Source organism: Phacochoerus africanus, chromosome 1 (assembly GCF_016906955.1).
Source record: "Phacochoerus africanus isolate WHEZ1 chromosome 1, ROS_Pafr_v1, whole genome shotgun sequence".
NCBI classification, from domain to species: Eukaryota; Metazoa; Chordata; class Mammalia; order Artiodactyla; family Suidae; genus Phacochoerus; species Phacochoerus africanus.
In genome coordinates, this window is record NC_062544.1 from 105,045,445 (window position 1) to 105,061,186 (window position 15,742).

At 42.0% G+C, this 15,742-nt stretch overlaps 1 protein-coding gene across 3 annotated transcripts in view; it reads left to right on the forward strand.

Annotated features, from left to right (window-relative positions):
- ENTPD3 (ectonucleoside triphosphate diphosphohydrolase 3) overlaps positions 1-12,185 on the forward strand; it is a 34,009-nt gene extending 21,824 nt beyond the window's left edge. For 2 of the 3 annotated variants that reach the window (XM_047770503.1, XM_047770509.1), the window contains exons 6-11: positions 2,027-2,186; positions 3,126-3,356; positions 7,390-7,662; positions 7,829-7,939; positions 9,168-9,305; positions 11,576-12,185. In XM_047770503.1, coding sequence (XP_047626459.1) covers positions 2,027-2,186; positions 3,126-3,356; positions 7,390-7,662; positions 7,829-7,939; positions 9,168-9,305; positions 11,576-11,812 — 1,150 coding nt within the window. In that variant the 3' untranslated portion in view covers positions 11,813-12,185. The remainder of the gene's footprint in view (positions 1-2,026; positions 2,187-3,125; positions 3,357-7,389; positions 7,663-7,828; positions 7,940-9,167; positions 9,306-11,575) is intronic. The other variant, XM_047770516.1, reaches the window with a different exon arrangement.
- Positions 12,186-15,742: the final 3,557 nt, after the last annotated feature.

Sequence of the window (15,742 nt, forward strand, 5' to 3'; positions counted from 1 at the left end):
AATGGGATTTCTAAACCTCACCCCAGTCAAAGCCTTTGGAGTTATTACAAAACAAACATCTCATTTCATCCAATTAAGCAGTTCCTTCTAAGTATGAAGCCATGACATAGCCCAGTTGCATTATTTTCGAATGTCCTTTCTCTTCATTTTTTTCTCCATTACATCATTTCCTTGACCTTGAAATAAAAGAACAATAGGTTTAAAAAAAAAAAAACACACACCAAACTGAAATCTATCTAAATTAAAGGGTAGAGGCTGCTCTATACTTTGAAAATAAGGCTTTCTCCCCAAAAGATGACACGCATTCTGCTTTGAAGCCACTTTGTCTGTGATCCCAGGAATGTAAAATTACATGTATTTTCTTCATTTGCCCACAGGAAGAAAATACAAAGGAATAAACAAACAGAGCCACTTTAACATGACTATTAAAAAAAAAACAAAAAAAAAACCATGACACACCCTCAGTTGGATGGGGCATTTTCTTTGCAGTTTTCCTCTCCTGTTTCTATCCCTATGCCCTGGTTGACCACGTAGAATGCAGAAGTAAGTTATATTTCCTTGCTCACTCTTGAGATCTCCGGTGTGGTTTCAAAATTATTGAGTTGGAGTTCCCATCATGGCTCAGTGGTTAACAGAACCAGACTAGCATCCATGAAGATGCGGGTTTAATCCCTGGCCTCACTCAGTGGGTTAAGGATCTGGCGTTGCCATGAGCTGTGGTGTAGGTCGCAGACGTGGCTCAGATCCCGCATTGCTGTGGCTCTGGCTTAGGCTGGTGGCTATAGCTCCGATTCAACGCCTAGCCTGGGAACCTCCATATGCTGCCAGTACGGCCCTAAAAGACAAAAAAAGACAAAAAAATTAAAATTAAAAAAATAAAATTATTGAGTTTACCTAAGATAGAAATAACACAGAAATCCCTTCCTTCTGCCTTTTCTTCCTTACGGAAACAAAGAACCCATCTTTTTCTTGCTGCTTTCCTCCCAGTCCATTCAGTGAGAAATCATTCAAAGGTTCTATCATTTATAGTCCATGACAAAACCATGGAATAGAAAGTTCATCACTTGGGAAAAAAGTGAAGGTCCCACTTGAATAAATTAAATATTAATTCCTCCTTGTAAAACTTCCTGATGGTGATCCATTTTTTCTGAGGAACTAGCTGATATTTTAATTGCTAGGAATGCCAAATATATTATTTAAAAAAAACAATAATGAGAGTCCTTGAGTTGGGAACTGATAACACTAGGAAAATTCTTAATTATTTTCCAAGCAGTAATAATTTGCTACTGAGCTAGAATGGACATCTGGTTGTAGCATTGCCCTTTCTTCTTCTTGAACCAAGAGTGAGCCAGTGCCCCTGACTTTTTTAAAACCCACTGATGAAAGGGAAGAGTCTCCCAACTGAGCTTTCTTCCATAGGTTAAAATGGCAGTAGATGAATGATATAATTGTTATATCATAGTGTTATGTTATTTTGCCATTCCTCCATGGGTGCACACAATGGATTTCAATTCAGTGACAGCCATGATGGCCATCATATCCTCTCATAATGATGCCATCCCAAAGAGCATAGCAAGGACAGCTGAAAACTCAAACTTTTTCCTTTCCTCCTACCTCCTAAGCTCCCCTTCCTTCTGGCCTTATTAGAGGGCTTCTTTTTACGGTGCCCGAAGAGATTACTTATGCCACTCCTACATCTTCACCGTTATTTCCTCTGCTGATCTGAGAGCAATAGTGATTGACCAAGAAGCCCTTTTGATTAGTTGGTTGCTACAGAGCAGAAAAGGAATAGGTAGGGGAAGAGAGAACAAGTGGTATTTTTACTGGCAGTTATTTTCCTCCTTGGCAGTTTGACAGGTAACAAGTGCATCCTGCCTTTGTGATTGCCTGGTAGACTTCACCTTGCAAAAGGGGTTGCTATATCTTATATACATCTGGAAAACTGTCCCTGCCTGCAGGGGGTTGGGAGGTTATTTTAAGATTGTTGTCTAGGCACTCAGCCTTTTGTGTTCTGTGCCTTGCATAGGTTGCAAAACGAAACAGCAGCTAATGAAGTCCTTGCAAGCATCCAAAACTACTTCGAGTCTCAGCCCTTTGATTTTAGGGGTGCTCAAATCATTTCTGGGCAAGAGGAAGGGATATATGGATGGATTACAGCCAACTATTTAATGGGAAATTTCCTGGAGGTGTGTGAAAACAAATGCATGGTTTTTAATCTTGCTGTTTATCCTTTCCCCTGTGTTGGTAGCTTTAGCAGAGGTGCATGCCAACAGAGCCATCTGTCCTGTATCATTTCTATCATATAATGCATTTGGGAAACACCTATGATACAATAGCTAAGAAAAGACATATAGCTGGGGCAAAACCTTGGGCAAGATGTTAACAGAATCAAATGCATGTGGGAAGAAAAATACCATCACTTTATTAGCTAATTAGAAACTGGAGGCTGAGGAGGATCTAAATCTAGCAGGTGGGCTATGGATCATTTGAAGGGTAGCTGGAAAATGACCCTTCCAAGAAGTTCTGTTGTCATCTGGAACTTATAGAGCCCTTAGGTAGCCTGCTTCCCAACTCATTCTGTGTCCTCAGATCTCCTCACGCTCTAGTCCCCATACCTCTCTGCTCCTTTGGTGCAGAGACAGCTGACTCCAAGAGGTAATCAGCATGTCAGAGAGGGCATAAACTGAGAGCACCCATACCATGTCCAGCCTAAGACCTATTTTCTTCCCTTTAAATATATTTTGGAAAATTCACATAAAAATCTAAATTTCTAGCTTCTCCTGACCCCCTCACTCCCCAAAAGTTGGAAGAACTGGTCAAAGCAGACTCACATTCCTGCATGGCAACAACCAACTAGAACAAAGAGTAGCTCATGCATTCCAGACTTTGCCACGGTCCCCACCATTCCCTATTGCTATGCCTAATTTATTTCACTCATTTATTTTGCCTGTCCAGTCCTTGTAAACATTTGAGTTCACCACCCTTAAAATAAAGGAGAGGTCTGGCTCTGAATGCTCCCCATGTCATATTTCTTACAATAAGAGATGAGTCTCGGGTGGAGGACCCTGGCCAGTCAGAGACGATACCATTGCTCTTTTTTCTTTCTTCTTTTTCCCACTATGTAGAAGAGTCTGTGGCATATGTGGGTGCATCCGAATGGAGTGGAGACCACAGGTGCCCTGGATTTAGGTGGTGCCTCCACCCAGATATCTTTCGCAGCAGAAGAGAAGGTGGGGCTGAACACCAGCGACATTATGAAAGTGTCCCTGTATGGCTATGAGTACACACTCTACACACATAGCTTCCAGTGCTACGGCCGGAATGAGGCTGAAAAGAGGTTTCTGGCACTTCTTCAGGTACATGAGCTGGGGCAACAGGTGTTCCTTCAGGGGTCTTGGCTGAGGGGAAGATGCCTTGCATTTTAGGGATCTGTCCTTTCCACTCCAATTAGAAGGTACATGGAAACAATAGCATTTTCCTATCTACTTGTGAGGGTTCAAGCTCTCTCTCTCTCTGATGTGTTGACCATTTCCAATGTATTTGAGTCAAAAGTCCAGGGGAGGAGTTCCCATCGTGGCGCAGTGGTTAACGAATCCGACTAGGAACCACGAGGTTGCAGGTTCAGTCCCTGCCCTTGCTCAGTGGGTTGCGGTGAGATGTGGTGTAGGTTGCAGACACGGCTCAGATCCCGAGTTGCTGTGGCTCTGGTGTAGGCTGGCAGCTACAGCTCCAATTAGATCCCTAGCCTGGGAAACTCCATATGCCAGCCCAAGAAATGGCAAAAAGACAAAAAATAAAAAAAAAGTCCAGGGGAATTCCAGAGCTCCAGCTGTTTGTAAATGATTCAGGACATGGGATCCCTTTATCCAGACAAATTGTTTTAAACCAATAGATAAATAAGCGTGACAATGTTGAGACTGCCCTGAGTATAGACGAATAATAAAAGTGGTCACAAGAAAAATGTTTGCTGACAGAGGAGACAGCAGAGCCCTCCCAGGCTCGGCCTCATTTTATTGCTTTTTGTTTTTCGTTTTTATTTTTTTGTCTTTTTGCCATTTCTTGGGCCGCTCCCGCAGCATATGGAGGTTCCCAGGCTAGGGGTCGAATCGGAGCTGTATCGGCCTCATTTTAGATGAGTCTATATTAGGCAAGTTTGAGGCCCTTTATATGGTGGGATTTTAGAGCAACCAAATTCCATCATATTGGTCAGTAATTCACATGGTAACTGCTTCATGGCACAGATGGCTACTTAAGTCATCAACTAGAAGGCTGTCACTAATATAAACTTGCCGTTAGGGAGTTCCCATTGTGGTACAGTAGAAATAAAACTGACCAGTATCCATGAGGAAGCGGGTTTGATTCCTGGCCTCACTCAGTGGGTCGGGGGTTCAGCATTTCTGTGAGTTGTGGTGTAGCCCACAGATGTGGCTCAGATCCTGCTTTGCTGTGGCTGTGGTGTAGGATGGCAGCTGTAGCTCCAATTTGACTCCTAGCCTGGCAACTTCCATATGCAACAAGTGCAGCCCTAAAAAAGCAAACGAAACAAAACAAAAAACCTTGCTGTTAGTACCGTGTGTGTCAGTGAGGGCACTAGCACCGTGGATGCAACCTGAGATCCCAAACTCCAGTGCCTGGGGGACGTCAATCTCAGCCATGACTGAGAAGGGAAGATGAAGACAAAGGGAAAATGAAGGGAAGGGGCCTTGACCACTTAGAGGGGTACAAGGCCAACAACTCAAGCCCACAGATCCTGGCCTCTGATGGGACCCAGAGGCAGGGGACAAGGGCTGGTCAGGCTAGGAGCATAGTGGACACAGCATCAGTAGGTTAACCCCCACACTCCAACCTATTTGGTCACTGAGGAAGGAAGCAGTATTCCCTAGCTACTAGCATGCAGAAAAGTTGGGTTGGTTTAAAAACACAAAGGTGTTGGGAGTTCCCCTTGTGGCCCAGTGGAAATGAATCCAACTAGTATCCATGAGGATTTGGGTTCGATCCCTGGCCTTGCTCAGTGGATTAATGATCTGGCATTGCTGCGAGCTGTAGTGTAGGTCACAGAGGCAGCTTGGATCCCATGTTGCTGTGGCTGTGGCATAGGCTGGCAGCTACAGCTCCAATTCAACCCCTAGCCTGGGAACATCCATATGCTGCAGGTGTGGCTCCAAAGAGCAAACAAACAAACAGGCAAAAACAAAAAACAAAACAAAACAAAAAACCCACAAAGGTGTCATCAGCAGAACTCACTTCTTCAGACCCCCACATTTACTGAATAGTCATGCAGAGTCGGTTGTGAGAATTCACCCTCTAATTCTGGCCTATTCCCCCAACACTTTTCTTTCAACCTCGGGAAAGTCTGGAGCCCCAGTACACATGCCACACATATTGTCGGGAGAGGCTGAGCACTGCTGGGGAAGGACAGGGCAGGGACCCTGCAGGCAGCCCTGAGCTACTCTTTCATTGCTTAGGAGACCCAGTGCCCACCCCAGACTCGCATCTCCCCCCCTCACTCAGCCAAACCAAACCCCACAGGGAACCCAACCAAACTTTTCTGTCTGCATCTCCTTGTCTCTGTCTCCTTTTATTTCTAGCAATGCTTAATGTCCTTTCCTCTAGCTCTGGCCCTGGAGGGGGAGGAGGGGGAGGGGCTCCTCTGATAGGAGAAAGGAGGCAGGTGAAATCACCCTTTTCCCAGGGTCAGTGGAAGTCTGAGAAGCTAACCTCTTAAATTTGACTGGCCCTGAGGAAGTTGGTGTGTGTGTATGTGTGTGTTTACACCCACAAACTCCTACAATGTTTGTTAAAGAATGACTGTCTATGTACCCAATAGTCTACAGTAGAGAAGTGAATAGTGCACCTGAATGAGGTCTCATTGGATTTGAGAATTCAGGTCTCAAGGTGTGAGCCTTGGACTAGGGGCAGAGGTAGGAGACCCCAGCCTCTGACTGTAGACAGATCACAGGGATGAGGGTGGATTGTCTCCAACTTGCCTGATAACATCTAGATGCCTGTAAAGGTGGCTCTGCTGTCTAAACCTTCTGACTCAGGTAAGGGGAAGGATCCAGGTGTGATGAGGATTACCCACAAATGCATGTCCCCACCTGCCTGACCAATACTTTCATGTTCCAAAGATATGTTGCCAAGCCCCAATTTAGAAGGTTCCCAAAGATTATTGCATCATGAACACTGGTTGAGTAAATGTTACCAGTCCGGGTCTCGTTTTTCTGGTCTGTAATGTAAGGGGCTACACAGTGTGGTGAGAATGACACCTAAATATATGCTTTGCAAGTTACTTCCTTAATGAGGAGTCTTCAGTCACCCTAGGGCTCAAGTCCCACTTGGAGAGCATGGTAGATGTTAGGGACATACATTCACTTCTCTCCCTCTTTAAGATCTTTTCTTCTGTTTTTTGTTTGTTTGTTTTATCTTTTTTGTCTTTTTAGGGCTGCACCTACAGCATGTGGAAGTTCCTAGGCTAGGGGTCTAATTGGAGCTGTAGCTGCTGGCCTATACCACAGCCACAGCAATGCCAGATCCAAGTCACATCTGTGACCTACACCACAGTTCAAGGCAATGCCAGATCCTTAACCCACTGAGAGAGGCCAGGGATCAAATCTGTGTCCTCATGGATACTACTCAGATTCATTTCTGCTGAGCCATGATGGGAACTCCTCTTTTTCTGTTTTAAAGTAATACATGTTCAGTGAAAAAAAATTAGAAAATACAGACATAAAAAATATAAATTATAGGGAGTTCCCATTGTGGCTCAGGAGCTTATGAACCCAACTAGTATCCATGAGGATGCAGGTTTGATCCCTGGCCTCACTCAGTGGGTTAAGGAGTCTGTGTTGCTGTGAGCTATGCTGTAGGTCACAGATGTGGCTTGGATCTGTCGTTGCTGTGGGTATGGTGTAGGCTGGCAGCCACAGCTCTGATTCAACCCCTGGCCTGGGAACTTCCATATGCTGCAAATGCAGCCCTAAAAAGAAAAAAAAGAAAAAAATATATATATATGTAACAAATTTTAAAAAAGCAAAAAAAAAAAAAAGCATAACTATACTGGTCATTTTATTATAAAAGAATGTACAATTTTATTGTAAAAATGTCAAGCTATACAAAAAGGTATTAAAATAAAAATGAAAGAATCTCCCTCCAGTCCTACTCACTGAATGTCTTCATTGATCACAGCCTGAGATGCTGTGGTTCAATGCTTTCCTGGTCAATATATAACTTATTTTCTTTCCTATTTTAATATTCCATAATTTATCAACCATTCCTCTATGTCCTTTTTTGCTACTACAACAGTAACATAGTAAACTTTATACATATAGACTTATGAATTCTTGGGCCTCCAGAAAAGAGTGATTTCTAACACCTCACTTTTGTACATAGGAGTCTTCCACAGAGACCACATTCACTAACCCCTGTTACCCTCGGAATTACAATACCACCTTCACCTCAGCACATGTGTTTGGCAGCCTGTGCACAGTGGACCTGAGACCTGAAACTTATGACCCTGACAACATCATCACTTTTGAAGGAACTGGGGACCCATCACTGTGTAGGGAAAAGGTGGCATCTCTATTTAACTTCAAAGCTTGCCATGACCAAGAAGCCTGTTCCTTCAATGGGGTGTATCAGCCAAAAGTTAAAGGGTCATTTGTGGTAAGAGCAAAACCATTGAAAGATTCCTTTTTTCCCCACTGAATATTTATGTCTCACCTTTCTGGTTTTCCTCTGCTGACCTGCTTCCCACTTTCTTATTCCCCATCCTGGAACCTCCATATTATATCCCATTCTGAAAACTTTCTTCTGTCTGACTTCCCTACAGGCTTTTGCAGGATTCTACTACACAGCCAGTGCTTTCAACCTCTCTGGGAGCTTTTCCCTACACACCTTCAACTCAAGCATGTGGAATTTCTGCTCACAGAATTGGAGTCAGGTCAGTATTTAAAGAGAAAGGATCCTGGAGTTCCCATCATGGCGCAGGGGTTAACGAACCTGACTAGCTCCATGAGGACACAGGTTCGATCCCTGGCCTCGCTCAGTGGGTTAAGGATCTGGCATTGCCGTGAGCTGTGGTGTAGGGTCACAGACGTGGCTCAGATCTCGAGGTGCTGTGGCTGTGGTGTAGGCCAGCAGCTATAGCTCCGATTGGACCCCTAGCCTGGGAACCTCCATATGCCGTGCAAGTTGGCCCTAAAAAGACAAAATAAAATAAATAAAATAAAATAAAATAGAAAGGATCCATATCGCTACAACATGGTAGAGCAGAGAAAATTCTGTTTTGGGTGCATGTATGTATGTGTTCTGAATTTACCTTTATGCTGTTCTGCTTTCTCCACATCCATAAGATGGGGATCATAGGGACCCCACATTGTACTACTTTGCAGATTAACATTCTAACCGTGGGTGCATGGTTAAAACAGTGTTTGGTACAAAATAAGCACTCTGTAAACTTAGATTGTTCTTACATGATGTTGTATAGGGATTTTTTTTTTTTTTTTTTGCAGTATAAGGGATGTGGTGTATATATACAATAGAATATCATTCAGACATGAAGAGTGAAATTTTTCCATTTGCAACATGAGTGGACCTGGAGGTTACTACGCATAGTAAGATAATTAGAGGAAGACAAATACTATATGTAATACATATATGTGGAATCTAAAAAATAAACATAAAATAGGGATATCTTTTGTTATTGTATTTTTTTTTCTTTTTGGGCCATCCAGTGGAGTTCCCAGGCCAGAAATTCCATCTGAGTCGCAGTTGTGACCTAATCCACAGGTGCCACAACATTGGATCCGTCAACCCACTACTCTGGGTGGGAACTGAAGCCCCATCCTGTTGTTGCAGAGATGCTGCGGATCACGCTGCACCACAGTGGGAACTCCTAATGTATTATTTTACAATAATTTTTTTTTTTTTTGGCTGTGCCTGTGACATACAGAAATTCTTGGGCCAGGGATTAAACCTGTACCACAGCAGCAAGCAGAGCCGCAGTGACAACACTGGATCCTTAACCAGCCGCACCATGAGGGAATTCCTATAGCAATTTAACTATGAAATTCTGGGTGATAAAATTCTTAAATATGACTGCTTAGCTAAAGTGTTCTGGAATATACATTTTAAAACTTGCCTCCTCCCTGTTTTGAATCTGCTTTCAGCTTCCGCTGCTGCTTCCCCGGTTTGATGAGGAATATGCACGCTCCTACTGCTTCTCAGCCCACTACATCTACCACTTGCTTGTAAATGGATACAAATTCACTGAGGATACCTGGCCCCAAATACATTTTAAAAAAGAAGTAAGTCAAAGCACAAGTTGTTTTCTCCTCTTTCTCTCAAAATAGACGTTTGTGTATGTGTGTGAAAGAAATGTAGAAAATAATTGTAGATTTAAACTTGCTGTAAAGGAACTGAGAAGTCTTGATCCCTGTGAACTTATGAGAAGAGATGATGGAGAATTCAGAAGAGGTGGTCGCCAAAAACCCTCCACATGAGTTAAGGACTGGAAGCTAAGAACCATGGAATCTGAGCTCTGTGGGGGCAAGACCTGCTTTCTCATCCTCATATTCCTAGCATTCTACACAGGGTTGAAAACCTGTAAAGTACTTAGTAAATGTTTGTTGAGTGAATGCATTAATAGGTTAAGGAGCTGAGACTTTTCATCCTGAAAAGAAGCTTCAATTATAACAATTTTGTTAAGAGGATAGTGACTAACTGCTCTCCATTTTACACAGATGTCAGAATGAGATACATGCTGTAGAGCATGAAGGAGTAAATAAGCAGCATTAAATAAGAGTTTGCTCTGGGAATGAGTCTGAGGTCACTGTACTCACTCTCAAGTGTGCAGAATGGTCTGATGCTGGAATGACTGCTCTTACCAGACGACCGTTTGGTGAGGGGCCTCTGTACCTTGATTTCGGGACTCAGACTTGCTGATATGCTCATCCAGCAGTCTGTTCCCTGGGTTCTGGGAGGGTTTTCTCATTTCAGGAATAGCTAATATAAAGCCTGAAATATGTCTGGAGTCAGTCTGTTCCATATTAGCTTTGGCAATAATTAGATTGAAACAAGCAATATCCAGCATTAGGCCTGGGACTGTTTACTTTTACATAGATAAAATTGAATCATCTACAAAAAAATAAGGATGTCTGGAGGCCTGTAAGGACTGTTGGTGGTATCTACTCACCAAGCTTTGTTTTTAATGAATCTAATTACCAGGAAAGTATATTATGAGAATGGGTAATGACTTTCCATTAAATACCAATTTGGGTGGATACAGAATTCTAGGTTTCAAGTTCTTTTCCTTTATTTATTAAGAATATTATACTCAGTCAAATTAGTATTCAAATATGAGGGTATAAAAAGACTTCAGAAGATTTATCACATGAAGATTTATATCTGAAATATTTTTGGAGGAAGTGATCAAATAAGAAGAGAAATAAACCCAGATGGTATAAAAATAGCAGAAGTAAGAAGAAATAACATTGTGGGTTAATATTTATATTAAAAAAGAAAACTAACACCAAAGTTAATTAATCCATTAATTAACAATTAATTAATGGATTAACTGTTATGAATCCATTTATAACAACCCAGAATTCTAGTATAGCTAAGTGATGCAGGTGAGGTAGGGGTCATAGGATACAGGGACATAAGAGTGGCCTAAAATGCTCACCTTAAAAAGGGGAACATAGTTATATCATTTTTGAGGTAATAAAGGAAAAAATTAAATATAGGGAAATGGCACTTAATGAAAATTTAAAACTAAGATATTAGTAAGAGGTCCAAATAATATCAATAATCACAATAACATAAATAGACTAAATGTACCAGTTAAAAGACATCTTTCATGTTGAATTTTTTAAAAATCAAATATATGTTGTTTATAAGAGAAATATTTAGGCTTTAAGCATAAAGAAGAGATTGAAAGTTTAAAAAATTTAACTATCAGGAAAACATTACCCAAAAGAAAATTGGTGTAGCTATTTAATATCTGACAAAGTATTCTTTAAGATACAGAATATCATTTGAGACAGAGAGGATAACATAAGGATTAAAAAGTTCAACTCATCATGAAGATTGTAAATTTCAGACATTTATACATCTAATACATAGCATAAAAACTTGTAAAAAAAAATGAAGGAACTATCAGATGAAAGTGACAAAGTCTGTTTAGACTGACTCCCTGTTCTCAGAAACTGGTTCTAGTTTCAGTAAAACATGCATCACCTTCTCTCTTTAGCTATAGTCACTTCTGTACCCAATGATAGAAAAACTCTCACTGTTATAAACTGTGCTGTCTTCATGCTTGCCTGTGATGAGGCTTGGTGATTTGTTCTTCTGGGTATTTCCTCTGTAGTTGGGGAGGTTGGGCCCTCAAGCTTTTGTGGTCACAGTGACTTGGGTTCTAACCCAGTCTCTGCAGTGTCTGAACTTAGGCAAGTCCTCTGACTTCCTTAGGCCACAGTTTCTTGGGGGTGTCGCAAGAAGGTGGCTGTGGTGAGCCCTGGAGATGTAAAACTGTGCCTCAAATGACCATGAGAACTGAGCTGTCTCCTCTGTTCCACAGGTGGGGAACAGCAGCATAGCCTGGTCTCTCGGCTACATGCTCAGCCTGACCAACCAGATCCCAGCTGAAAGCCCCCTGATCCGCCTGCCCATCAAGCCATCTGCCTTTATGGGCGTCCTTTCCTTCTTTGCAGCAGTGGCCTTGCTGTGTCTGACATACTTTGTGTACCTGTGTGTGTTGTCCAGGAATCAGAGGCACTTGCAGCATACCTTGGACCATGCGGTGGATTCTGAGTGAGCCTCACAAAGCAGGTCCTGGAGCCTGAGGGTTGCCCAGAAGGCCTGGGGGGGAAAAAGCAATGCAAGCAAAATGCCTACCTTCAGGAAACACAGCTGAAGTTAAATACATAGGTCATGTGACTCTCAGATACTGATTTATGCCAAAGCACCTCTTGGGGAGTACCTCAACCTTTCTGTGCACATTGCTCCACCAGACATCCCATCACCCACTAGTTGACCTACTGGGGAACAGAGACAAGACAGGCCATCAAAGTCAGCCTCCTTATTCCAAGTGCCCCAGAGGAAGAGTTAAGAATATGACTATTTACAGAGTCCCTGTTGTGGCTCAGTGGTTAACAAATCCGACTAGGAACCGTGAGGTTGCAGGTTCCATCCCTGGCCTTGCTCAGTGGGTTAAGGATCCAGCATTGCCGTGAGCTGTGGTATAGGTCGCAGATGTGGCTCAGATCCCAAGTTGCTGTGGCTCTGGCATAGGCCAGCAGCTACAGCTCTGATTAGACCCCTAGCCTGGGAACTTCCATGTGCCTCAGGAGTGGCCCTAGAAAAGGCAAAAAGACAAAAAAAAAAAGAAAGAAAGAAAGAAAGAAAAAGGAAGAAAAGAATATGACTGTTTAATATTGAAGAATTGACCTAAGGGCTCAGTTTACATTTTCCCTCCTTTAGAAATGCCATATTCCTCCCAACAGGTTTAGAAGCTGGCAAGTGTCTAGTAAGCATCTGGCCTAGTCAGAAGTCTGTCTCTTTGGCTGCACCCATGGCATTCAGAAGTTCCCAGGCAAGGGATTAAACCCACACCACAGCAGTGACCTAAGCCACAGCCATGATAATGCCAGATCTCTAACCATTAGGCCACCAGGGAACTCCTCAGATATATCATTTTATGGCTTCCTCTCTTTGGTCCTTAATTATACTTTCCTTAACAACTCCAAAAACATTGAGCTCCCTCAGATTTGTAGAATTTCCTATCTAGGGATGAGGGGGAGCCTTTTACCCTGAGGACAGTGGCCACAGCCAAGTTCCTCTCATGTAGGCAGAACCTTAGAATGCCTGCAAGAAAACTGTAGGCCATTCCTGAAGTGGGATTCCACTCCACCCATGGTCGTTAGATTGCCACCTGTGTATCATTCTCACCTTCCCATTGCTATGTCCCTCTGTAAGTTGCTTACTCCTAACAAGGATGTCACATTCCAGATCATTCTGCCTTTGCTAGGCTTTTGCTTAGAGCTGTCTTTCCATCATTATCACCTTGTGTATATTTCAGCTACCATTCCCACAGGTATACCTAATGCGGTCACAAGACATACTATTCTAAAATTTGTTTATTGATTACTTTCTTAGATAGTAGGCCTTTTCATAAAAGTCACAGTTTTTGACTTTAAGGAAAGAAAAGGAAGCTGCAGGGACATTTAACTCCAAAGTGGGATGGGAAAGAACTCCAGCAAGTCCAATGGTTACAAATTAAAAATCAGCATTCTTTCAGATTATAGTTTGTTTGCTGAATATGGAATAAAGGAGTCTTATTTTATTGTGACTTTCAGTGTATGTGTTTGTTACCTTGCATATGGTACTCTTTCTCCTAAGGACCTGGAAGCCTGTAGCAAGCCCCCATACCAACTTTAGCCATAAGGGGTGCAGATATCAGAAGCAACAGAGGTTATAACTCTACTGTCTGCAGAGAGGAGACCACACCAAAAATCTATACAAAATGTAAAGGCAGAGAATTATGACTCAGATAAAAGAACAAGAAAAAAAAAACCCAAAAGAGCTAACTGATATGGATATTACCAACCTCCATGAAAAAGACTTTAAACTAATTATAGTAAAGATGATTCAAGATCTTTGAAATAAACTGGAGGCAAAGATTTTTAAATTATAAAAAACAGTGAGCAAAGAAATAGAAGGTTTAAAGATTAAGGAAGAAGATATGCAAAAATAAAATAACTGAAATAAAAAATTCACTGGAAGGTGGAGTTCTCATTGTGGTGCCAAAAAACAAATCCAACTAGTAGCTGTGAGGATGCAGGTTCAACCCCTGGCCTAGCTCAGTGAGTTGGGGATCTAGTATTGCCATGAGCTGTGGTAAAGGTCACAGACACAGCTCAGATCCCGTGTTGCTGTGGCTGTGGCTGTGGTGTAGGCCAGCAGCTGTAGCTCCAATTCAACTCCTAGGCTGGAAACTTCCATATGCTTTGGGTGCAGCACTAAAAATCAAAAAAAAAAAAAATCACTAGAAGAAACCAACAGCAGAATACAGGAGGCAGAAGAATGAATTAGTGAAGTGGAAGACAGACTAGTGGAAATCACTGATGTGGAACAGAAAAGACAAAAAAGATTGAAAAGAAATGAAGACAGTCTAAGAGAACTCTGGGAAAACATAAAACATACCAAAATCTGTATTATATGGGTGCCAGAAGGAGAAGAGAGAGAAAAAGGACGGGAGAAAATATTTGAAGAGATGATAGATGAAAACTTCCCTAACATGAGAAAGGAATAACTCACTCAAATCCAGGAAGCACAACGAGTACCACATAAAATTAAACCCAAGGAGGAACACCCCAAGACACATATTAATCAAAGTGACCAAGATTAAAGACAAAGAGAAAATATTAAAAGCAGCTAGGGAAAAGAAACTAATAACATACAAGGGAACCCCCATAAGGTTATCAGCTGATTTTTCAGCAGAAACTGCAGGCCAGAAGAGTCTACCATGATATACCTAAAGTGATGAAAGGAAAAAACCTCCAACCAAGATTACTCTATCCAGCAAGATATGAAGGAGAAATCAAAAGCTTTAAAGACAAGCAAAAGCTAAGAGAATTCAGCACCACTAAACCACTTTTACAACAAATACTAAAGGAAATTCTCTAGGTGGAAAAGAAAAGGCCATAACTGGAAACAAAAATGTTACAAATGGGAGCTCCCGTTGTGGCACAGTGGAAATGAACCTGACTGGAAACCATGAGGTTGCAGGTTTGATCCCTGGCCTTGCTCAGTGGATTAAGGGTCCGGCATTGCCATGATCTGTGGTGTAGACTGTAGATGTGGCTCGGATCCCGCATTGCTGTGGCTGTGGTGTAGGCCGGCGACTGCAACTCTGATTGGACCCCTAGCCTGGGAACCTCCACGTGCTGTGGGTGTGGCTTTAAAAAGCAAAAAAAAAAAAAATTTTTACAAATGACAAGGCTTACTGGTAAAGGCATACATATAGTATGAAGTAGGAAATCATAGCTAGCAAAACCAGAAATCATGAGAAGAGGAGGGAACAAATGCAGGATACTGGAGATGCACTTGCAATTAAGAGACCAACAACTTAAAACAATCTTGTATATATATATACAGACTCCTATATCAAAACTTCAAGGTAACTACAAACCAAAAATCTATAGTAGATACACACACAAATAAGAAAAAGCAATCCAAACAAACACTGAAGATAGTCATCAAATCACAAGAGAAGACAACAAGAAAAGGGAAGAAAAAAGACCAACAAAAATAAATCCAAAACAATTAATAAAATGGCAATAAGAGCATACATATCAATAATTACCTTAAATGTCAATGGACTAAATGCCCCAACCAAAAGACACAGACTGGTGGAATGGATACAAAAACAAGACCGGTCTTCAACAGACCCAATTCATTTCTAGGGACACATACAAATCAAAAGTGAGAGGATGGAAGAAAATATTCCATGCTAACAGGAATCAAAAGAAAGCTGGAGTAGCAGAGTTCCCATTGTGGTGCAGTGGAAATTAATATGACTAGGAACCATGAGATTGCAGTTTTGATCCCTGGCCTCACTCAGGGGGTTAAGGATCTGGTGTTGCTGTTAGCTGTGGTGTAGGTCACAGACGTAGCTCAGATTCTGCATTGCTGTGGCTGTGGCATAGGCTGGCAGCTGTAGATACAATTCAATCTCTAGCTTGGA